General features: G+C 39.6%; 2 protein-coding genes across 3 annotated transcripts in view; one reads left to right on the top strand and one right to left on the bottom strand.

The window, feature by feature from the left end:
• Positions 1-25275, bottom strand: part of TANGO6 (transport and golgi organization 6 homolog) — a 178537-nt gene that overhangs the window by 115876 nt on the left and 37386 nt on the right. For both annotated transcript variants that reach the window (XM_036834025.1, XM_036834024.1), the window contains exons 8-12: positions 16569-16681; positions 14734-14910; positions 11127-11259; positions 9193-9384; positions 1207-1341 (exon numbers count right to left, since the gene is read on the bottom strand). In XM_036834025.1, the coding sequence (XP_036689920.1) occupies positions 1207-1341; positions 9193-9384; positions 11127-11259; positions 14734-14910; positions 16569-16681 (750 nt within the window). The remainder of the gene's footprint in view (positions 1-1206; positions 1342-9192; positions 9385-11126; positions 11260-14733; positions 14911-16568; positions 16682-25275) is intronic.
• Positions 7029-7746, top strand: LOC118885332 (guanine nucleotide-binding protein G(I)/G(S)/G(O) subunit gamma-10-like). Its single transcript, XM_036833960.1, has one exon. It carries the CDS (start codon positions 7029-7031, stop codon positions 7299-7301), a length of 273 nt encoding a protein of 90 aa, XP_036689855.1. The 3' UTR covers positions 7302-7746.

The following is a 25275-nucleotide window of genomic DNA, read 5'->3' as shown; positions in this document are numbered from 1 at the left end:
AAAATTTCTTTTCTTCTTAAGGACAGGCTAGAGAGAGTCAAATTCTAATACACCAAGCATCAGTATCAGATTTTAATCCTCAAACTCAAAAATCCATTCCCAGAGGGTTTCCCTACTCATTGCTAAGAGTTATGTCCAGTTTGACTTCAGGTCAGATTTCATAATACTTGCACTAAACCTATTCTGCTTTCTTGCAGTGTTCTAACCTAATGTGGTATGTCACACACACATATGTGCCTACCTTTCCACCTTATTCTGACCCCTGGTCTCTACAACTCAGCTACTCAGGCCTTCTATCAGTGTCTTAAGTATACCAAGCTCTTTCCTGCTTCCCAGCCCTCATACATGATGTTTCTTTAATTGGGAGAGTTTCCTCCATCTGCACTGTACACACCCCCAAACTCCTATGCAACAAGTCTTAGCTTAGACTTATATGTGTGTCCTCAGTGGAAACCTTCCCAGCCTAGGTTAGATGTTATGTTCTCTTGGTACCCTCCACTTCTCGTTTGAGGTACTTCATTCAATTCTAAGTATATTTTTTGAAATAGTTATTTAATGTCTGACTCCCTCACTGGCTTTGAGTTTCATGAAGGTAGGGACCATGTCTATTTGTCCACTGCTCTATTCCCAGCACCTTAGCTCAGTATGTGGCATATAACAAGTAGGCAATTAATATTTTTTGAGTGAATAAATTTAAAAATTATAAATTATGTAAAAGATACATGCACTAGGAACAAAGCTTTAACATGCTACATGATATGAGTTGAACAATGGATCCTGTGCTAAAATGGAACTATTCAAAACATGGACTCCTAAGCAACCTGCAGGTTACAAAGGTTCTCCCCTGACTACAGCAGTAGGGACAAGGGCTGAGCTTTGGAGAGCCACTACAGTGAGGGCCAGAGAATCTAGCGTTCACCACAGATGCAAAACACTGTGCCAGGTATTTCCAAATCCAGCTCGTGCCAGGTCAGAAAGGGCCCTGCCATGCTGATGGGGAAGTCTACCCAGGTAACAAGGTAGAAGTGTTACAGTTTTCTTGTCCTCCACTTTGGAGAGAATCCTTATTAACAACCTGACTTGTTTATCCCGGTTCTCCTGTGTGCAATATCCATTCTGATTTCTCACAAGGGTATGAAAGGGAAGCAACAGATTTTTCTCTTCTCTTCTCCCTCCGTTCAAGTTTGGCTCACGTCTGCAACTCACCTGAATGGCTCCTCCCAGCATGACGGCCACCAGCCCCATGGACATGCTCAGTGTCTGTGATTCCACAGTGCTCTCTGCCTGGTGGGCCAAGCTTGCACATGCTCGCTGCAGGGTTGCTGCTACAAAGTCCACAACCTACCACAGAAATGGAATTTAGAATCAGCAAGGAGTAAGGAAAAAAAATCTCAAAATTCTCTTTACATCTTACGTCTACCTCCTCATCTTTTTCCTCATCAACATCACGATAGCAAGAAGCTTCAAGAACAACTGCTACCATGTAGCAGGCATGGTGCTCAGTGTTTTACATGCACAAGCTCACTTAGGTCTCATATCAACTTTAGGATGTACTCTTGTCCTCATTTTCAGATGAAGAATCTTAGGCTTAAAGAGGCGATCTGCTCAAGGCCATACAGTCAATAAATGAGAAAGCCCATTTATACTTTCTCAGATCTTTTAATATACCAATCCACCTTCCTTTACTTTTCATGAATTTTGCCAGGAAATTAAAATGAAAAATGATTTGTTACTTTCTGACCATCTTAGAGTGTCCTAGATCTGCTTCTCCTAATGAGCATTCCTCTTCAATGATTCCTTCCCCCCGTTTTGACAGTCTAGTTCTAGTAAGCAAAGAAAGGGGGAAGAGGCATTAATTTTATTTAGAATTCAGTGTCCTCAAACAATCTACACAAACGATCGAGTCATTTTTTAAAGTATCCAATAGTTTTAAAGGATTAAGATTATTCATATATAAGATTTTACATAGCATTTGGCTAACAACTAAGCCTTAAATGGAATTAATTTGGTCGGCACCATTTTAACTGGGCTTGGATTAATCATCTTAAGTAGAAACACATTTGAATAAAAGACAGCCTACACATACCCATACATGCACACGCACACACGTGCACACACTCACATGCACATTTAGGATTAATGGCTCAAAAGGGAAAAATCACTTTGAAAATGGGATGCAAGCTTGCATGTTTAAGTCTCTGGGCAAATCACATGCTAGCTAGAATCTTTATTGCAGGCTCAAAGTCAGGAGAATGGCTTGTTAACACTTGTCTTTTGGAGCAAGGCAGGAAACTAGAAAGGTTATTAAAAGTTCCACTTACTATAATGAACCAGGCTGGTTATGGTAATTTTCAACACCCTCTCTAGCCTAAGAATTTATTGATTACTAGAAGTTAAGGACATTGGCTTTTCCCAGAGAAACTGGCGGATCTACCATCTTGGGCCACCTATTTTGCCTCCAAAGAGTTTTCTAAAGCACTCCTTGATTATAGGAAGCTTCTATTTCACACAAATATACTGTTAAATTGCTGGAACAGAACATTATCTAGCCTTCCAACTTTTTCTAAATTCCTCTTCTCTATCTATCTATTTAACATTGCTAAACAAGTAGTATGATCTTATTTTTGTTAAGAAAGAAACTTTCAGTTTGCATGTGAAATAAAAAACCTGGGAGCTGTTAACTGGTGTTGACAGCCAGCTGTAATTGTCATTTATGAAGCACCCTTTCCCCCAAACCTTGTAACAACGAAACCTCTAACCCATTTGGACAACAGCTCCTCCCCTACTATTCATTTCCTGTGATTTTATGGGGCTGCCAGCCACAAGGAAAGGTATGTGACTGATGCCTGTTCTAGAATTTATGTATACTGAGGAGACAATGGGAGACACTTTTACTTTTTACTTAAAATTTTTTATAAAGCTACATAATTCTAAAAGCCAAATATTCCTGAAAGTTTATAATGAAAAATGGCAGTGCCCTACCCCATTTCTCCCCACCTGATTCTGACTCTAGAGGCAACCAGTTTTAATTATTTAGCTATTTAATTTAGTGATAACATTAAGCAGTTACTATTTACCAGGTACTGCTCTGAACATATTACAGGTATTTACTCATTTAATTGTCACAATAATCCTATGGGGATGTGCAAACCTGCTGCCAACACTCTGGCAACTGAGTGCAAGGGAGGCCTTGCTGCTGAGTCTGCAGGCATCGGCTTAATCCTCCCGTTCTGCAGTGTGCTACTACCACCCAAGTTCAGAGTCTTTGGGTTCAACCTCTCTCAAGAATAAACCTCCAGTCTTCTGCTGCGGAGGGGAGGTAGTTGTACAAAGTTAAGGAAGGAGTCAAAGGGTTTACTGACTCTTGTGGAGCCTTTCAACCTGGTTTAAGCTCTAATTCAGCTCCATCTTTAGAGTTTATCTGGTGCCCCGAGTCCTTCTAGGGTTCGGCAAGGAGAAGTGACTTGCTTCTTTTTTTTCATTTCAAAAAAATTTTAACAGCTCTATTGAGGCATAGTACTTTGCTTCCTGACTTCCTCCATGCAGGCACTTAGCTTTCCATTTTCTGAAGTTGCTGAATCAGCTACTATTTTCCAGTTTCCAAACATCGGTATTCTCTTCTCTAATGTGTCTCCTCTCCTGCTCTGTTGGTCCCTGTGGTTTCCAGAGGGAACAGATAAACACTTTTGTTCAATATACCATCTTTAATCAGAAGTCCCTACTTTTTTAAAATTTGTACTTCTGTGTTGCTTAAATGTTTTTACAATGAGCACGTGTTTATGTTAAAAAATTTTATCATATGAAAAAGACCACAGCACGTAGAACCCCTTCTATTCTGCCAATTACAGTGATCCAGTTACAGAAGGGTGCAGACAGTGGCAGTTTCCTGAAAGACCAGGAAAAAGGGAATTGTGCTCATTCCACTCCATATACACTGGCGCCTTGCTGATCCCTCCACACTCCAGGCATGCTCCCTCTCATCTGGAACACTCTTCCCCTAAGTATCTCAATAGCTCCCTCCTTCCCTGCTTCAGATCTTTGCTCAAAAGTCACTTTCTCGGTGAGGTTCTCCATGACCACCCTGTTTACCTTACCACACTCCCTTTATCATCCCCTTACCTTGCTTGATTTTTCTCTCTGGTACCTATCACCGTCTAACGCCCTCTGTGTTTCTGCCTACTTGTTTACCATCTCTCTCTCCCTCTATGTAAATGTAAGCTCCATGAGAGCACAGATATGTGTCTGTTTTGTTCACTGCCGAGTCTCTGATACCCAGAAGAGCATGTAGCACATAGTAGGCTCTTAATACACATTTGCAGAATGCAGGAACTCGGGAATTGGAACAGGGCTCTGCATCAGTACAGACCGTTCCACGCCTCATTCCTCTCTGCATCGTCTCATATACTAATATGCCATCTGCCAACACACTTTATTGAATTTTTAATCTCTCACCCATGAATACTTCTATATGCATTTCTAACAAATAAGAAGATTTGTTTTTTGTATAACTACCATACTACGACTACACTCAATAAAAATTCCTTATATCTTCTAATACCTGGTCCATGACTGTCGCAAAAATGTCTTCATACAATTGGCTTGTTTGAATCAAGATCCACACACTGCATTTCATTGATATGACTCAAGTCCCCAACAGTCCTGCTCCTCTTTTTTTTTTTTTTTTTTAAGAAATTCACGTTCTTTTATTTATTTATTTATTTATTTATGACTGTGTTCTTCGTTTCTGTGCGAGGGCTTTCTCTAGTTGCGGCAAGTGGGGACCACTCTTCATCGCGGTGCGCGGGCCTCTCACCATCGCGGCCTCTCTTGTTGCGGAGCACAGGCTCCAGACGCGCAGGCTCAGTAATTGTGGCTTACGGGCCCAGTTGCTCCGTGGCATGTGGGATCTTCCCAGACCAGGGCTCGAACCCGTGTCCCCTGCACTGGCAGGCAGATTCTCAACCACTGCGCCACCAGGGAAGCCCCCTGCTCCTCTTTAATGTCATTTATTTGATGAAGAAGCTGGGTCATTTGTACTATGGAATTTCCCACATTATGGATTTGGCTAATTGTTTCCTCATGGCACTTAATTTGCTCCTCTATCCTGAGTTTCCCTGATCAGATTTAGGTTCACATTTTGGGGGGTTTGTTTTGTATTGTTTGGGGGTTTTGAGGGGAAGAACCCTTCCCAGGTGATGTGGCATACTTCCTATGGCATTACATGAGGAGGCACATAATAATGTCTGCTTCTCACGGTGATGTTAAGATTAACTGGTCCAAAATAAAAAAAACTTTTTTTAAATGAAGAAGGATTAACTGGTCCAGGCTGAAATATTCAGGTTGACATTACTGATATTTGCATTAACCCTGAAATCCACCAAAAATAAAATGTATAGACAAATGGAAACATAGATAAATATGTGATAAAGCATGTATAATAAAATGTTAATTGTAACAACTAGGTAGTGGGTATACAGGTACTCACTATAAAATTCTTTCAAATTTGAAAGTTTTTGTAATAAAATGCTGGAAGAAGAAAGGAACAGTTGGTTTGGGTGCCAAATGGCCTAATACATTCATTATAAAGTACCCCTAATGGTTTTAGCAACATTGATGATTGTTACCTAGATCCATTTTGTTATTAGGGGATTGCAAAATATAATTTTCTAGTTCTCTTTTTGAGTTTTTCAGCTGTGGTTCTTATACAAAGAAAAAATTTTCTTCATTGACTAGTTACACGGGAAAGATAAATGCTTTATTCATTCCCTTCATTTATCAATTTACAAAACAGTGAACTCATGCCTCAGCAACCTCAAACATGTCCTACAAGAGATTTGCGGGGGGGTGGGGGGGTACTTGACGTGTTTTAATCCACTGCAGGTATTATTCTTTGTAATGCTCAAATTGTCCTACCTGTGGTCAACAGGAGCCCCTCCAAGGTGGCTCCTGAATGCCACTGACATGAGCCCATTAACCTCGGATTGCTTCAAGATGCCCTGAGGCTTACAGTACAATTCCCGCCCTAGACCCGAATGAACCTTTAATCCAATGAGTTTTGTGTTCTTTTCGTAGGAGATGGTATTCAGAAACTATAATCTGGTACTGGGGACAGTTATTGCTACTGGATTGTCATTGCTGCTTGGCATTGACAGTGAACTGAGCTAGAAAACACCTGCTTTTTAAAAAGAGAAAAATAAATTATGAGTTCATATAAACACTTCCAGTTAGAACTTAATATTATAGGAGTTTTACTCAAGTTCTTTAATTTTATGTTTATAACTCTCTTTCTTATGCTGAAAATCTTGTTTCCTAATTAACAAAATAACTTATTTATTACTTATAACATATCCATATACGTGTGTATTTCAAAATAATATACCAAAATTATTACTAGCAGTAAGACTACCAAATGCAGTTCAATGATTTTTTTGTGTGCTTCTTTTTATCCTGATATGTTTTAACCTCAGCTGACGATAATTTAATGGGACAAATCACTTTTGTATCAGCCTAACACCACTGTTCCTTAATTAGGAGTAAAAGAAGATAAGTGGGAAGGCTTAAGTCATATCAGTTTTTAGACCATTTTCCTTTCCAACTAGCATCCTGAGACAAAAACATAAAGTCTGGATGAAAAAGTCTTTAGGGAACTGATATAAACACAGGAGAAACAAATCACCCTACTAAATAATATGGGGTCAGTGAACTGAAGGAATAAGAGGCCAGGAAAGAAATAATGAGCATAATTCTCATTAAACAGGCACGGTAAGTCAGAGCTGACAGGCAGCTGCAAATTTTCTCAGCGGGAGCTGTAGTGAAATGCTGCTTAGCAACACCGGAAGGCAGATGACAATGACGATGATACAAAGAGCTGGAGAGTCAGATTTAAGCGTGACAATCATACCATGTTACAATTGACTATTCACCAACCGAGCAACAACTAACTGTGGTAAAGTGGTAAAATATGATGACTACACTACCTATGCTTTAGTACTTTTATTTCCTATTTTTTAAAAAAGCTGGTAAAAATAATGTCTGAGCCATTAAATTCAGGCACTGATTCACATAGTTACTCTACTCTGAAAGCATTAAAAAAAAAACATCTGGGGGCCAGTGTGAGCGCCCTGCAGCGCCTGGCGGAGCAGCTCAAGCTGGAGGCCGGCGTGGAGAGGATCAAGGTCTCTCAGGCGGCTGCAGAGCTTCAACAGTACTGCATGCAGAATGCCTGCAAGGAAGCCCTGCTGGTAGGTGTTCCAGCCAGAAGCAACCCCTTTCGGGAGCCCAGATCCTGTGCTTTACTCTGAAGACTGTAGGGAAGAAGTCCGCTGAGGAATGCTTTCAAGCACCAAGTGATGAATGACTGCCTCCAAATCTCAAGAACACACTTCTCCAGCCAAATGACTTTTAGATATTTCACAGGACCTTTCCTGTGGCCTGGTCCTTTAGCCAAAATTCTACAGAAATTTATGAGTTTCTACTCAAGGAAACTGGGTGAAGGAGTAGATTTGAAATAATAATGGCCTGGTTCTTTGCTGAAGTGCTTTATACTTAAACAAAAACCTTACCACCAAATATACCAAAATACACCTCTTTCATTAAGTGAATTACTAGTGTTTCTATACCTGGAATGTTACGTATGTTTTATTTACTAGATGTTTACATTTTGGGAAGGAAAACAGTATTGTTTGTTAAAAAAAATTAAATATTTGTAATTTGTTGTTTCCGACTAAGATTTTTATACCATAACAAAATTTGTTCTTTTTTTTTTTTTTTTTTTTTATTTATTTATTTATGGCTGTGTTGGGTCTTCGTTTCTGTGCGAGGGCTTTCTCTAGTTGCGGCAAGCGGGGGCCACTCTTCATCGCTGTGCGCGGGCCGCTCACTATCGCGGCCTCTCTTGTTGCGGAGCACAGGCTCCAGACGCGCAGGCTCAGTAATTGTGGCTCATGGACCTAGTTGCTCCGCGGCATGTGGGATCTTCCCAGACCAGGGCTCGAACCCATGTCCCCTGCATTGGCAGGCAGATTCTCAACCACTGCGCCACCAGGGAAGCCCTCAAAATTTGTTCTTTTCTCATGAATTTATAATTTCTAAACGAAGACAAGCAAGTATAAAATTGGGGGAAGAATGGGCTTTATTAATCAAATGATATCTTGACTTTTCTAAATAAGAAGATTGTTTTATTTTTAACACTAAACATGGGAGCTGTTTCTTAGCAAACTTGTTTGAAAGGATTAATGTTGTATTGTGTATTAGATTGCCCCATCCTGTATATGAAGCAGATTTGATCTTTGTCTTCTTAAGTTCCTCTACTTTATAATGGTGGTTTTACTTAAAAAAAATACTAAATTATTTCATGTCTTTAAAACAATGTTTAAATGTGATCTACAGAATATTACAAATGATTAAAAAAAAAAGTGATGTGAAAATATTACAACCTAAATGAATACTCAATGTCACAAGTGTTTTACTTTGATGATGTGCCTTTGATTTAATTTGGGACACTTAAAAGAATACTTTGTTTGTGCTTGTTATAACCTTTGAAGAGCTTGGAAATAAAATTTCTGCTAATGACAGAAAAAAAAAAATCTGAAAACGTCACAGGCAAAACAAAACAAAACAAAACAAACACTCAAAAAACACTTCACAGGCTATTGTGGAGATAAGCTGTGAGTTAGAGGACCTATACAATTCAAGGTGATCTTATCATTAGTGATTTTTTTTTCAAATTTGAGTTTAATCATTCTCAACTTTTAATGCACATTAGAATCATCCAGGGAGCTTAAAAAAATACATATGCCCAGGCTCTAATGCAGACATGCTGAATCAGAATCTCTAAAAGTGGGCTAGGCATCAATATCAGGAAAAAGATCCCAGACAATTTTATTTGCACCAAAAGCTAAAAACCACCGTGATATATAAATATTTTAAATAATTCTCAGTTTTATGTGCATGAGAATCACCTCAGGAGCTTGTTAAACATGCTGATTCCCAGGACCTATGAAAGTACTGATTCTCTTAGCCTGGTGTGGGCTCAGTAATTTACGTTTAACCTGAATTCCAGGTAACACTGATGCAGGTGTCATCAAACCACACTCTGAGTAACATTTCTTTGAACATTTGGGGGAAAGAATGAAAGAAACTGAAATAGACAAATACCACCAGGCTGGGAACCGGCACGTGGCCGTCACTGACCTGAGTGATGTTTGTGAATATCTGCTCAGACATTCTCTCACACAGCACAGCCGTGAGCTGGAGGACCAGCAGCTTCCGCTCCGGACCTTCCACAAGAAGAGTCTGGTGCTGCTCTAATTCCAAGAGGCTTTCGCTGGAGAATGGCTTTGTTTTTAACTCTGCTTCATTTTCCACAGCCATGTGAGTCAACTCCTATCAGTGTGGGAGAAAAGAAAAAGAGAAGAAAAATCCTGTAGAACTAAGGATTTCAGAAACAGCTAGAAAACTCTGTTTGAAATGTGGATATAGAGAACCAGTCTGTTTTCATTACAGCATTAAGTACAATAGCCAAAAACTGGAAACAACTTAAATGTACAGCAATAAGCATAAATTGTGATGTATTTATTATATTGCAGCAGTTGAGATAAATGAACTAGATCTATATGGATATCAATATAGAGGGATCTCAAAAACACAGTTGAATGGAAGATGTAAGTTGCAGAATAATACATATATCATGACACCAGGTACACGAAAATTTTAAACTTCATAATAAAAAACATACATACACACAAAGAACTAGTTTGACAGATTACTTACTTTATCACTATTTTTATGATCTCTACCACTAGCTTCCCTTGAACTGAGGTCATATAACACTTCCAAACCTTTTTTAGAGACTATTAGATGCTTTCAGCACCACACCTCTTTTTCCCTAAGATATTTAGAACTAAACTTCTACTAATAGATAATTCATTACTGTGGGTTTTGTAAGCTTTTCCTTAGCTTTCACACTGTAAATTTCCTTGGGAAAGGAAAACTTTAGGTTCCTTAAGAATTAATGCTTTACCATAGTAACTGACAGTTTAGAGCAGTGGTCCTCAACTGTTTCTGGGCAATTTTGCTCCCCAGGGGGCTCATAGCAATATCTAGGGACATTTTTGGTTGTCATAATTGGGAGGTGACACAGACATCTAGTGAGTAGAGGTCAGGGATGCTGCTAAACTTGCTACAATGTACAGGAAGCCCCCACCCCAAGAAAAAATTATCCAGGCCAACACGTCAATAGTACAAAGGCAGAAGAACCTTGGTTTAGAGCAAAGCCCTTTGACTTTTTGTTTTTTAAACAAATTTTAAAGAAATTATCCAATTAAGAGGGTATTTTCTTGGAATGTTATTTACAGTGAACGGCTGGGCAGGGGGATGAATGTGAACATGGGAGGTGAGAAACATCGAAAAAGTATCACCCACTTCAGTTCTAGGAACGTTAGCCCTGATTCCCTCCTTGCATTCTCCCACACCTACACCAACCTTAAACTCCACAGACATTCTCTTAGAGTTGACACTTTATTTAGGGAAAATACTAAAGAAGGCAGAGATGGACAGGGAATCAGAGATACCGTCTTATGGTCGCTAGCAGTACAAACAAGGAGTAACAGTACGGGGCCTAAGTTACTGTCGGAGGTTAGGGCAAAAGGAAGCACAACCACCAGGCTAAGAAACAAACCTGGAAAAGGTTTCAAGTGGCTACAAAATGAAATGAGAGAGGCAGAACTGCTAAATCTCCTTTGCAAATACCTGACAAAACAATAGTCAGAAAGGATAAGGGATTACTCTATAGCTGTAAAACCTACTATTAACTTCAAAAGAGTTCTTACTGTCAACCAAGAGCAAAGATTAACCCTTTAATAGATCAACAGCTCTGCTCTGGTCATCTCTAAAATTTCAGTGCAGATTATCTTGGAAAGTAGTTCAATCATATGTGTACTGCTGAAGGTAAATTTCTTTTTGACCAAACCAAAGGCTACTAAAAAATAAATTACCCTTATGTCCTCTATTTCTCCTAAATTAAGACCTAATTTTAGGACCTAAAATTATGACTGCCTTGAAAATTCAAAGGGGCTCCTGGTACTACCCTAGAATAAAGCTGACCATGAACTATACATAGTTCTTACCTTCAAGCAGAAGATGAAGAAGTCTCCTGCCAAACCACATTCCTGGCAGTGGGACAGCAAGTCCCCAAGGTGCTCTACCTGGCACTGCTCTGAGGACACCTTCTGATATAGGGCTTCATCTTCATCTTCATCACTGCAATGCAGGGTAAGATTTATCACCCAGAGAAACTATTTTTTTGGAAACCCCATTAATAATCTTCTAAAGTAACATGTTATTTCCATACAGTAAATCATTATAAAGAGCTCAAAAATTTGTTTAAATTATTTTCCTGTTTCTCCATGCTGAAAAGGTATTTATTCTCAGAAGCTAGGCTATCATGTCCTACATAGTCATTTGCTCAAATGGGGAAGATTCATTTTAAGATGGATGTTGAAGAATTACTATTATTTCAATAAGTTGCAAAAGCAAGGAGGAATTAAAGTATAGGTTTATGCAGATATTCTGGTTCCTGAAGAAAAGAAGAGAAAGAGAAGGCTGAAAAGCAAGGGCAGATCAGAGAGCCTTGGATGCCATTCAAAGGAACTTGGACCTTTTTTCAATGAGCCACTAAGGGTTATGGGCAGTGGAAAAAGACATGATCTTCATAGGAAGAGATTCAGTCAATCTCAGTGAACCAATTGTTGAGTTATGAAAATGCATAAAGGCGCAGAAAACAGAGGAGGCCAAATTTCCAAGTAATAAAATGTGGCTAAGTTATCAAAAATGGTGCCATGATTTCTGCAAAAAGTTTCAAGAAAATTCTCATGAGGTACTAAGGCTTCTAGCTTTCATTCATCGGATAAGTGAAAAAGCCAATATACAGTATTCTTATACTGTATCATGTAAATAAATAAGAAGGTACAGAAGATACACTAGAAAACAAAACACTAAAATAATGTAAACAGTGATTAGGATAGTGGTTGATTTTTGTTTTCCTCTTTATGCTTTTTTGTATTATACAAAGAACATGTATTACTTTTGTGATGAAAGAATAAAATTTCTGGGACTTCCCTGGCAGTGCAGTGGTTAAGAATCTGCCTGCCAATGCCGGGGATACAGGTTCGATCCCTGGTCCGGGAAGATCCCAAATGCTGTGGAGCAACTAAGCCCGTGCGCCACAACTACTGAGCCCATGTGCCGCAACTACTGAAGCCCGCATGCCTAGAGCCCGTGCTCCGCAACAAGAGAAGCCACCACAATAAGAAGCCAGTGCACTGCAACAAAGAGTAGCCCCCGCTCGCCACGACTAGAGAAAGCCTGCACGCAGCAACGAAGACCCAACACAACCAAAAATAAATAAAATAAAGTGGTTAATTAAAAAAAAAAAAAAAAGAGGGTTTCCCTGGTGGCGCAGTGGTTGGGAATCCGCCTGCCATTGCAGGGGACATGGGTTCAATCCCTGGTCTGGGAAGATCCCACATGCCACGGAGCGGCTAGGCCTCTGCGCCACAACTACTGAGCCTGCGCTCTAGAGCCCATGCTCGGCAACGGGAGAAGCCACTGCAACGAGAAGCCCGTGCGACGCGATGAAGAGCGGCCCCGCCTCACTGCAACTAGAGAAAGCCCGCGCGCAGCAACAAACACCCAACACAGCCAAAAATAAATAAAAATAAAATAAATAAATTTATTTAAAAAAAAAAAGAATAAAATTTCTTTCAGATTAAATTGAGAAAAAAAATGACAGATGCTGCTTCATTTCATTGAAAATACAATTATTGCAGTTAATTTGGCAAACCGTCTAACTGGGCAGTATGTCCCAATCTGCCAGTTCACTTAATAACATACCCTTTATACTCCTTTAGTAGAATGAATAACCTAGAAATTACGCTTAGAATTACTTCCTATATTATCCTAGAATCTTCCAGAGTCCGTCAGATCAATCATGTTATCTCCACCACATTTTATGTTAGAAAAGCTGAAATAGCTTCTAAGCTTCTGTGAACCGCCCCAACTGTCAAAATGAAGTACTGTATTCAAGTATTCTTTTAAAAAAAAGACATGACAACAACTACCTTAAGAAGCATTATTTTATTCATTCTTAAAATTTCAATGAAAGAGTCAATTCCAAATAGTTATATTTAGTTCCAGAAAGGTAAAAATTCTGGATCCAAAGATCATGAAATCTAAGCTGCTCTTTTAGAGTTTCTTTAATCAAACTTCTTATTGATAACTGGTGCTGCTAGGCAGAATGGTAGAGTGAAAGGTAAGTGGTGATAAAGACCAGGTGGTGATATGTACCCTGCCGTTGGGGCACTAGCACCATGAGCAGGATCTTTAGAACAAATCATAAAATCACAGACACACACACACACACAAACACACACACACACATTTCTTTGGTATGGTGTCAACGTTTTGGAGACATGGAGCGTCTTCAATACCTAATGAAAGCTATGGACCCTATTTTCAGCAAAGAATCCATGTTTGCATATAAAAAAATTTCTTGTGTATAATTTCAAGGGGATTATAGATTCCGAGAAGTCCATACAGAGACCCCAGGTTAAGGATCCATTGCTTCTAGCAGTGTATGGAGATCCATTCAGTCACTGCCTATCCACTTTTTTTCCTACCAAGAAGAGAAACTGTAGTTTCAATAAGAACTGTTGATTTTGACATATTTGCACTAAAGACTTGTTAAGACAGCAATAAGTTTTAACTGCTGATAAGTCACATACTATAAAATCCTCTATCTAGTCCCTAAATTGGTCCCAGGATAAACTGTTCCAAAGGGTTTTTAAATAAACATGCCAAAAAATATTAAGCTCCTTCAGTTCGGGGGCATAGTTATAACTGCAAAACCTACTAATGCTCAACAACTCTCAGTAAATTAGTAGCTTAAGTTTGTACTGATAATTCTGTTTGCAATCAATGTGTTTTTTCTATTTTCCTCAAGACTCTCATATTGAATAAGTGTTTTAAAACTTAACCAAATTAACCATGAACTTAAAGAGTTACTTAAATGTAAACACTTTAACAAATAGCAGCACTTTGAATGTGGTGTGACATCTGACTAGCTGCCGCCAGTTAAGTATTACATGGACTCTGATCAACCAGAACTTATTTTCGTAGGTAATGACATCTACACGTATCACCTAGAAAATGGAAATAATTTAAAATACACTTGTGAGATGCAGGAGAAATAAGTTATCCATTCCACTAACACTTGTTAGCCGCCTTCTAAACAACCCCTAGGAGAAACAAACCCCCATCATAAAATTACCATAAAAGAGAGCTTTGAGACAATTTCCCTTAGGATTAAGTCTGACTCTCAACACACATACCATTCTGAGCGTCAGAGGGAGAACTGGATTGTTACGGTGTTGAGGGTGAACATGTGTCTGCCTTTTACTCTGATTCACTGGCAAAGACTTTGTGAAGTAAGTGGGCTTGTTGTGATGCAGAGCTGTGAGGCTCCAGTAAATTGCACCTATTAGCTAGCATCTAGGAAAAACCTGGAGGATCATTTAAGGCTCACATTTCACTTACAGATATCAATAAATAGCAGCACCTCAGCTGCTTGAGTTTCTGGTTTCCTTTCTATCAGCGCCCCTTAGTGGACGAGTCACAGAATGGCCTTTCGAGTACAATTAAATCTGAAGAGAGATAGCAAAGGATGGGTGGACTCACCAAACGGCCTCTTTGATGGTAATCATAATGCCACCTTGAGTGGCAGCTCTAAAGTGGCACAGAGAATGGAGAGAGGGCACAGTTTTGTCCAACCCTGCAAATCCTTGCAGGCTAGTAATTGCCTTTTTCCTCTCCAGTTTCCCCAGCATCCATAATAAGATCTCTTGGCAAAGTGACCTGGCAGAAAAAAGCAGTTATAAATGAGCTTGTCATCTTACTCTACACATTTAACAAGCTAACATAAAAAAAGAAAGAATGACAGTCAGGTTCCATGCATTCTAAAGGCTGGCACAATCACCTAGTACTACTGAAGTGCGGGAGTGGAAACTATGCCTCTTGTGAATTTCAGAATGCAAATATCCTGAAATTCAGTGAGTGACTGACTAATCTCTGGTTGTAGAAGCAGCCCTGATATGACACATGAGCCCCACATGATTTTTTTTTATTCCAAATGAACTCATTGCCTTTGAATCAGGCACTGTGAAAGAAAAGTTTACAGTGATCAAACCATCTAAGATCAGTGGGACCAATAACTGGAGACCAAGAAACAGCACACCAACAAATTCTTGCTGATTCCTTATCCCCTCTTATCCATGCCAATCAACTAGGACAGGAATGCAATAAACGTTTGCTTCTTCCTTCTCAGTCTCTGATGAGGATATGATAGTGCTGTGAGGACTTGGGCTTCAAAACTAAAACAAGAGTTATTATAGGAATGGTCTTTTGAAGCCAAATTCACATATTTATAGCCTCCATCTTCCACTGCACTTTCTTTTGTCACTTCCCTCATGTCTGTGGGCTTCAGTGATCCACTGACCAAAAGTTAGAGAGTTAAAGGCAATATGTAAGCTTCGAATAAGATGCAAGACTGAGCACTTCGCTTTATCACTTAATGATGATAGTGACTATTTATTGAGCTTATTATTTGCCAGGGACAGTGCTAAACACTTCAATGCATAGTTAGTCTTCATAATAATACTATGAAGAAGATACTATTACTGAATATGAGATTACATGTGGGGGATTTCCAAACACCAAAAATCAGAATTCTGTAGGATCTTTTTTTTTTAAATTTTTATTGGAGTATATCTGATTTACAATGTTGTGTTAGTTTCAGGTGTACAGCAAACTGAATCAGTTATACATATATCCACTCTTTTTTAGATTCTTTTCCCATATAGGCCATTAGAGAGTATTGAGTAGAGGTCCTTGTGCTATACAATAGGTCCTTATTATCTATTTTATATATAGTAGTGTGTATATGTCAATCTCAAACTTCCAATTAAAGTCTTAGAAGGAGGAAGAAACAACATAAATCACTGTGAAAACAGAGCTGATACAAAATGAGTCCTACTTAAATTCCAATACAAAGATTATTTTCTGGATGACTAAGGAATCCCTTCATTCTCAACAACACTGTACAGCACTAACACCAAATCCAAGCCTAAATTACAGAGTGCCACATTCAGATCCAGATTTCCCCAACTTGATTTCTAACTACTCACAAGGTATTTACGATCCAACCTCTATTTCCTCCTCCCTAGACATGTAATTCCAGTATCTCTCACTGATCAAACAGTGGCATGTTCATACATGTAAACGGAGATTTCATTTCTGATGTCTAAGACAGAGGCTGAGGAAAGTCATTCTAAAAACTAGATCCAATCCCGTGCAATCTGCAACGCTCTCTTTCTTTTCTAGAGGATTGTCAAATGTTTTCCTGACTTTGAAAGAAAAAAAAAATTATAAAGTGGCGTAAGTCATATTCAAAATAAGAACAACATACAAGAAAGATTTCAGTATTTACAAACAATAAGGTTCTCTAGATTGTTTACCTTATGTGAGACACACTGTGCTTGGTAAAACAGTAGAGAGAAAAGAGCACTCCCAGGACAGGAAGCAGGGAATCCACCAAAACTGTTAAAGGTTCATTCCCGACCACGTACACCTAGGGAAAAGGAAATGGTGGTACACTGAGTGCAAGGCCGGAGGAATGGGAATCAAACACCATACACGAATTAGCAGGGCTTGGAGGCTTATCTTAAGCAACACTCTAGCCCTGAGGTGAACAACTGTAGCTCTAAGCCTAAGGAAACCATCTGAGATTAGCAGACAGGCTGAATCAAAGGGAGACTAAAAAGGGAGCATTGCTCTTTCATGCATGCAGCCTGAAGAACTGCTGGGTGAACCAGGTAGGTGAACCCGTTTTCTGACCCCTTCCTTTCCTACTTCTGACTACCTCAAGAGTCTCTTCATCTATTATTCATCAATACAATAATTATCTTACTGCTAAAGGCCCTGTTATTAGAAACTAACAAGCAATGACCACCAAACAGAAAAGCTTAAGACTAGATTTGAAAGAAAACAAAGCAAAACACAGCTTGCTCTAGCTTTGTCATTCTTAAGATGTAACTGTCACATGGGCATGTCCTATTCTCTCCAGTTCAATAAATGTGCACCTAGATCTGCACTGGCTTTACAGGGTTAAGTGTGTGAGGATTCTGATGTTTATTAACAATAACTATGTTAACTGTTTTATTTGTACCTTTTAAAAAGGATTCAACAAACTCTTCTGAATCTACTGGAATCAAAGTACTGTTCTAGGCACTGTAGTGAATATAAAAGTGAACAAGAATTGTTCTCTCTCATTGCTTGTGATTTAACGGGAAGAATAAAACAAATAACCCAATAATAATAAGATTAATGTTAATATTATTATTATTCAAGGTGGATAATTTAAAGTATCTTATGAAGTGCCAAATGCTATTCAAAACTCCAAACACAATAGGATTTTATTTCATTTTTTTTTTAACTCTACAAGCTTACTGTTATTTATTTATTTGTTTATTTATTTTATGGCTGCGTTGGGTCTTCGTTGCTGCGCGTGGGTTTTCTCTAGTTGCAGCGAGCGGGGGCTACTCTTCATTGTGGTACGTGGTCTTCTCATTGCGGTGGCTTCTCTTGTTACGGAGCACGGGCTCTACGCGTGCAGGCTTCAGTAGTTGCAGCATGAGAGCTCAGCAGTTGTGGCTCGTGGGCTCTAGGATGCAGGCTAAGTAGTTGTGGCACATGGGCTTAGTTGCTCCACGGCATGTGTGATCTTCCTGGACCAGGGATTGAACCCGTGTCCCCTGCATTGGCAGGTGGATTCTTAACCACTGGACCACCAGGGAAGTCCCCACAATAGGATTTATAGGATTTTAAAATGCAATTCTGTTCTAATAAATTAACTAAAACTTGATGGTGTAGACAATAATAATAATAAAAGAAGAAAGAGGATCTGACAATGATTACACACTTAATATGTGTTCCAGAAACTATGCTGGGATTTTTATCTCCCAGGTACTATGTTAGATTTTTTAAAGAGTCTGCACATTGAAATTATAACTATCTCATGAAGTCTGTATTAGCAGACCTATTTTAAAGGATGAGGAAAGGGAAACTTCAAGAGGCCCTAATTTACAGAAAGAGCATTGAGGTAGAAATCAATGATGTTTATGGGAAACTAAAGGTCATGGAGGCACAAGCTGGAAAAATCTCTGTGCTTTTCTAGAGAACCCTGTCCCTTTAAATCAAACCTAATTTTTCACACTCCTTAAGCCTCCCAATTCCTCTGTGGAGCCTGATAACGAAGGAGCCAGCTTCCTGTGCATGATCTAACCTCCATAAGCCCAGCTAAATGAGGTGCATTGTATGGCAGCGTTCAGAAATGATATGTGGGGCTAATTATGATATCACCAATTACAGGAGGTAAAAAAGAGATTCCCCCAGATAATGTAAGGGCCTACTGTTTGCCTCTGGATTGTGTGTTCCAGAGCCATCCTTCCTTACCAGCATCTTTAGTACAAATAAACAAACAAACAAACAAAATGAAGCTAAATCTTTATTATTTACTGGGCTAAAGCACTTCAAACTTTAACATGAATTCAAATCAAGCACATTTCTCCGAGGTATATGCTGTTGTTGATAAACTCCAATTTTTAAATTCTCTTCTTGTACTTTTTTGTATTTTCTTACAAGGAATAGAAAAAAACTGCACAGCTATTTATACATATACATATGTGATTCATTTTTATGTAAAGGTTCAGCGTATGTTTACTGAGTGCCAACTGTGTGCCAGACACGTTTGTGGTTCTGTGGATACAGTGGGAAACAAGTTATCTGCTTCAAAGGAGCATACATTCTAGTGAGGGGACAGAAAATAAACAAATATATAATATCAGACAGTGACAAGTGCTAGAAGAAAAACAAGTTTAAAGGGATAGAGAGTGATGAGGGGAAGAGCGTGTGGAAAGAGGGAGAAATTAAGAATAACTTATCAATTGACCAATAATCCATTAAGTCCACAGATAAGAATAGAGACATTTTTTTTCACAGTGGAAAGATTTAAAGTCTCCTTTGGCTCAAACTGGTCAATGAGTCTTCTCTCTGAGAGCTCAAAGAACTTGAATGGCCTCTGCTTGACACGTACAGGATTGTCACCTCCCTTCCAACACTGACAGTTAAAATTCCTCCTTGGAGTGAGCCCTACTAATCTATTTTTCTTTAAACGTCCTTAATGGAAGTGTATCTATTTTCCAAAAATTTTGGACTGGCCATCTATAAGCAATCATCAAAATCCAGTTCTCTTATCCACCTTATGGACTGCTCTGCATCCTAATGACAAGATTGCACTTTATAGATGAAAGACAGGCAGTGGTACTTATTAAACTGACCCAGCTCAAGTTCTACCTCTTCCATAGGCCTGCTGTATCATTTCACTGTTGAACTGTTCATTCATTCTCTAATTCAAATATTCATTAAGCATCTAACCACCATTAATGACTTTTCTCCTATAAATTCCAAAAGCATTTGAGAGCTTGTAACACATAATCAGTTCTTGAATATATAGTTCTCTGACCTCTTTAACTAGCCTGGCAGGCAAAAGTCAACTTCCCTACTTCAGCACCTGTAAGAGTAGGTGATTAACTTGTGTTACCTGAGTTTTTGGTAAATAAGCAGTTTAAACGCAGTTGTATACAATTTAAAGGAACACCACTGGGGGACTTCCCTGTGGCACAGTGGTTAAGAGTCCACCTGCCAATGCAGGGGACACAGGTTCGAGCCCTGGTCCAGGAAATTCACACATGCCGTGGAGCAACTAAGCCCATGCACCACAACTACTGAGCCTGCGCTCTGGAGCCCGCGTGCCACTACTACTGAAGCCTGCACGCCTGGAGCCCGTGCTCCACAGCAAGAGAAGCCACCACAATGAGAAGACCACGCACCACAACCAAGAGTAGGCCCCGCTCGCCACAACTAGAGAAAGCCCGTGCGCAGCAACAAAGACCCAACGCAGCCAAAAATAAATTAATTTAAAAAAAATAATAAAGGAACCCCACTGTTATTGCTTTTATAAAGCAAACAATAACTACCATTTATTGCATGTCCACTTAAGAATGAACCAGGTATTCAGCTAAACATTTAATATACAATCAATTCTCGCAGGAGTCCTGCAAGTTAAGCATTTTATTCTCATTCTAAAACTGTGGAAAACTGAGGATCAGAAAAGCTGTGTTAGTTGAGCAAAGGTAAACTGTCAGTAAACGACAGGGCCAGGATGAACCCAGACCTGTCTGACGTAAAATCCATGCACAATCCATAGAGAAAGAAATGGAGTAGCAGTTGCCAGGGCTGAAGGGAGGGAGAAATGAGGACTGAATGCCTAATGGGTATGGGGTTTCCATTTGGAGTGACGAAAAAGTTCTGGAACTAGACAACAGTGATGATGGCTGTGCAACACTGTAAATGCCACTGAATTATACACTTTAACATGGTTAAAATGTTAATTTTATGTCTGTTTTACCACAATGTAGAAAAGAGCAAAGCATGTACCCCATGGCCTCCCAATACTAACCTCCTCCTGTACACAATGATATTTTTATTTCTTCAATCCCTAACTTTATCCCTGCCGTGGCCCCTCAGATTCAGTGGATCCCAGCTTGTCAGACTATTAATGACCCTATTCCTGCGACCTCTGTAAAGTAGGGCTGAAGTTCCCAGTGGCACCGTGGACAGCACTCCTGTGCGGCCTCCTCTTCCTCCTACTGAGACTCTTATATAGCTCCTTTCTACCAAGTCTTCCGGTAGCTCTCCAGGGTCACAGTGTAGCCAGTCCTTTCCAACGACAGTCCCCTCCTTCTAATCTCTTGCCTCACACTAAACTCACATGCAGGTTAACAGTTTGGTCTGCACCTGACATCTAACATTACCCGCTGCTTATACTCCCAAAGTGGAATCTGGTCACTTTTCCCTTAATGTGGATTGCCTCACATCATTGACTTGTATCTGGAGTTTAGTGACCCATAAAGGGACATGGGAGGCTGGAATGATTCAGTCAATGCTGCACTGTGATCTCTTGGTGCCAGCACTGACAACGACCAAATGCCCCAGGAAAAAAGAATCTTCCAATGAAGTTACACCACATACGGAAAAAACTGTTGGGGCTAGTTCCTCCCAGTCTCCTGCACACTAGGCTGGTGACAGTACCGACTGAAGAAGCAGTGAAGGCACAATAGGTAAGTTGTTTCTGCCCCACTGAGAGGAGGGCCTGCCTGCCCCGCCTCTGGGCCCTAACACCCAAGTGTTGCGGAATTTCTTTGGACTGTGCTTATGTGCAGTCTCTTTCTAGGAGGGGGTCTTCCCTGCTCACTAGGAGGCAAAGTGGGGTAGAGATTCAAGTTCTGAAACACAATCTAATACTTGATATATTATTTCTACCTGTTGTAAAGATGTTCCATATCATTTGGAAGTTTCCTTTTTTTAGCAGTATAACTATCGGGCATGTTTCACATAGGGTTGTTTGTAAATAATTCCACTGAGCAGTTGAGAGGCTTAACATGAATCAGTTGACTTCTCTGAGTCTTAGTTTTCTTATCTGGAAAATAAAGAGGTTGGATTAATCAAGCTTTAAAACTCTTTCGTATCTACTCTAGCATTCTCTGACTTGACTGCAAGTTTGCTCATGGTCTTCTATCCTTTTCTGGTACCTCAGCCATTAAGAGGTAAGACTAGTTGAAAAAAATGAAGCATCCCTCCCCACCCCAAAATTTTTGAAACACTGAATCTTCAACTTGACCAAGATGTAACAAATTTCTAACCCATCCTCAGGAGCTTTCTGTTCCATCAGTTCTGAAGTTAATACTCGAGAGATGAAATCCTGTTTAGCTGAAAGGTTTTCTGGTAACTCAAGGTTACTTGAGGTATCTGTGCAACTAGGGATCACCAAACAAAATACCAAGAGATAGGAAAGCTGAAGCAGAGAAGGGATAGACAGACTCTCAAGGTACCTTTTTAATTCTTTGGTGTGAAAAAGCCTCTCTGAGAGTAAGTGAAATGGTGCTTTGAAGAAAAGTGGAATTCTTATAACTACCTGTGGCTTTTCCAGTATAAATGTGTAGGACAGGACTGAGGGGCAAAATAAGAGGCCAGTATGGATCTAGGAAAACCAAAATGGCTCAGAAAAGATTAGACAAGGAGACACATGGGTACCAGTGACCCCACTGGGAACCTGGGGATTTCCTCATTCCTTTCTGGGGATGTCCACGTTCACTTATGAATGCATCTTGGCTTTCTATTACAGATCCAGCCCTGAGAAGAGGCCTCTGTGGTTAAGCCTCACTATCCTTCATCTAAACTTAGAGGACTGGTGTTCTAACAAGTAAGAGAGGCATGTTTCTTGGTACTCTTAACTATGAGTCATGCTCTATTGTAACTCTTTGTTTGCTTTACTGGGAATCAGGTAGCAGCTGATTCTTAATCATTTCTGTATTTGTAAACCAAGCAGAGTGGCAATCAGTAGGTACTTGGTAAATTTTTTGGTGACTGATTAACTGAATCAAAGAATGAATGAACAAAGCAGATTGACTGCTGTTTACTTTCTCAAAAGTTCTATTTTTGTGGGGAAGTTACAATGCCCTCTCTATTTTCATTTTTTCTTAAAAAAAAAAAAGCTGCAGCTAGAAGTTATCAATCAATGCAAATTATCTGAACAGAATCACAGAACTTCGGCCATGGAAGGGAGAGCAGATTGAACAATAGAAGATTTGATTTTATTATACTGGCTTGTTCAGCATCTGTCTTCAATGTCTGGAGGACTGAGTTTCTCTGGAAAGATTGACTGTAAATTTGAACTTAAGAAGAAAGGAAAAACTCGGAGGAATCAAAATGGTCAAAAGTATTAAGAACAGGACTTCCTGGTGGCCCAGTGGGTAAGACTCTGCGCCCCCAATGCAAGGGGCCCAGGTTCGAGCCCTGGTCAGGGAACTAGATCCCGCATGTATGCCACAACTAAGAGTTCACATGCTGCAACTGAAGATCCCACGTGCCGCAACAAAGATCCAGTGCCCCAACCAAGACCTGGTGCGGCCAAAATAAATAAACAAAATAAATATATATTTCTTATAAAGTATTAAGAATAAATATGTGTTTCTGTTTCAAAGCAAACAAAACCGAAAGCAGCCCTCACGTGCTCATTTCATAGACTCCCATTATATTGTTAAACACATCCCTTAGAGACCACTGCAAAGTCACCGAAAGAGCACTGGGAAGTCAGGAATCAGGAAACGTGGGTGTGAACTATGTTTCTGCCACCTATGTGGTTGCCCAAATCCACATATTAAATGAGTGAACAGGGATAAGACATTTAAACCTCTCTGGGTCCCAGTTTCCTCATGGATAATATAATGTAGGTGTTAAGCTTTTAGCATAAGGACCAATTAAGATAATTCATGTTAAAATATTTTGTAAAATATATAGCCATATGCAAATGTTAAGTTTATTCCTAAATATTCTTGTTGATGCTACTGTGAATGGAACAGTTTTCTTAATTTACGGCCTTATCTTCTGCAGGGATGTACGTGTATGGAAATAGAAACATGATGAGCCTATTCAGAATCAAGCTGACTAAATCCTAACATTGAAATTCAATACAGGCTGGAACTTGATTTTACCCCAGTTAAAGATTAAACTAGTCAAATGCTGCCTTCTAAAATATCACAGTGATCCTTTTGACAGTAGTGTTCTAGAACTTCTAATGCACTTACTGAGTTTAATTAAGACTTATGAGAAGCAAAAGAACCAGGCAAGTTTTACTTAATACAGTATTTTGTACTGTGCATGCTTTCAGAGCATAATGCATAAAACAGTCTTTAAAAAAAAAAGTTTCCCTGAACCAAAAAGGAACTGACAGTTTTTTGAGCACCTATTAAATAATGCAATGACCCGGGCTTCCCTGGTGGTGCAGTGGTTAAGAATCTGCCTGCCAATGCAAGGGACATGAGTTCGAGCCCTGGCCCGGGAAGATCCCATATGCCGTGGAGCAACTAAGCCCGCGTGCCACAACTACTGAAGCCTGCACGCCTAGATCCCGTGCTCCGCAACAAGAGAAGCCACAACGAGGAGCCCGCGCACTGCAACTAGAGAAGGCCTGCGCGCAGCAACGAAGACCCAACGCAGCCAAAATAAATAAATAAATAAATAAATTTATTAAGAAAATAAAGAAAGAAAGAATGCAATGAGTCTAACAAAAGTTACCTTATTCAACCACCCGGCAACTCAAGTGACACATTTAAGTCACCTAAAGTCACATGGATAGTCAACCCTGGAGCCAATCTAGGTCCATCTGACTCAAAAGGCCAGGTGCTTTTCACTACACTATACCGCAGAATCTGAACTGCAGCATTTAGAAAATCTAATGCTTAAATCTCACACATCCTTGAAGGATACTTTTTTTAGTCCTTTGCATGTTATTCAAAGTCACAGCTCAACAGGAGACGGAAACATCCAGAAAGAATGATTGCCTTTAGGGAGGGTCCACAGGTGAGAGGGAGACTAACTTTTCACTGTAGAGCCTTTGGCACTTATTAAATTTGTACCATGTGCAAATATTATCTTTTCTAAACAAAGACAGTGAGAGAAAGAGAGAGAGAAGGGAATGTTGGTCCCAGGACCAGCTCTGCCACTCACTAGTGTGATTTGGGACAAGTCACTTCACAATCTTTTGGATTTTGTTTCCTTTACTGTAAAATGAGGGATTAATTTGTCAAAACCCAAAGAATATACCACATCAAAGGTGAACCTTAATGTAAACTATGGACTTACAGTGGTATTGACATGTCAACATAGGTTCACAAACCGTGACAAATACACCGTCCAGTGTGGGATGCTGATAGTGGGAGAGGCTGTGCACATGTGGGGGCAGAGAATACACAGGAACTCTCTGTACTTTCCACTCAATTTTTCTGTTAACCTAAAACTGCTCTAAAAAATAAAGTCTATTAAAAAAAATGAAGGATTATACTAAATTATTTCTAAAGTTCCTTCCAGCTCTAAGATTGTATTATTCTAATTTACTCTACACAAATAATTAAAAATTCGGAAGGAGGAGTCAACTGGTCAATCTGACAGAGAAACTTTAATTAGAAATTCATTAAGATTAGATGGGGGGAAAAAAAGACTTGAATAATTAAAGTCAAGATTTCCTAAACCTGGAAACAGAGAGCG

This window comes from Balaenoptera musculus, chromosome 19, assembly GCF_009873245.2.
Source record: "Balaenoptera musculus isolate JJ_BM4_2016_0621 chromosome 19, mBalMus1.pri.v3, whole genome shotgun sequence".
NCBI lineage: Eukaryota > Metazoa > Chordata > Mammalia > Artiodactyla > Balaenopteridae > Balaenoptera > Balaenoptera musculus.
Note: the sequence above shows the minus strand (reverse complement) of the source record. Positions and strands in the feature narration are given on the sequence as shown.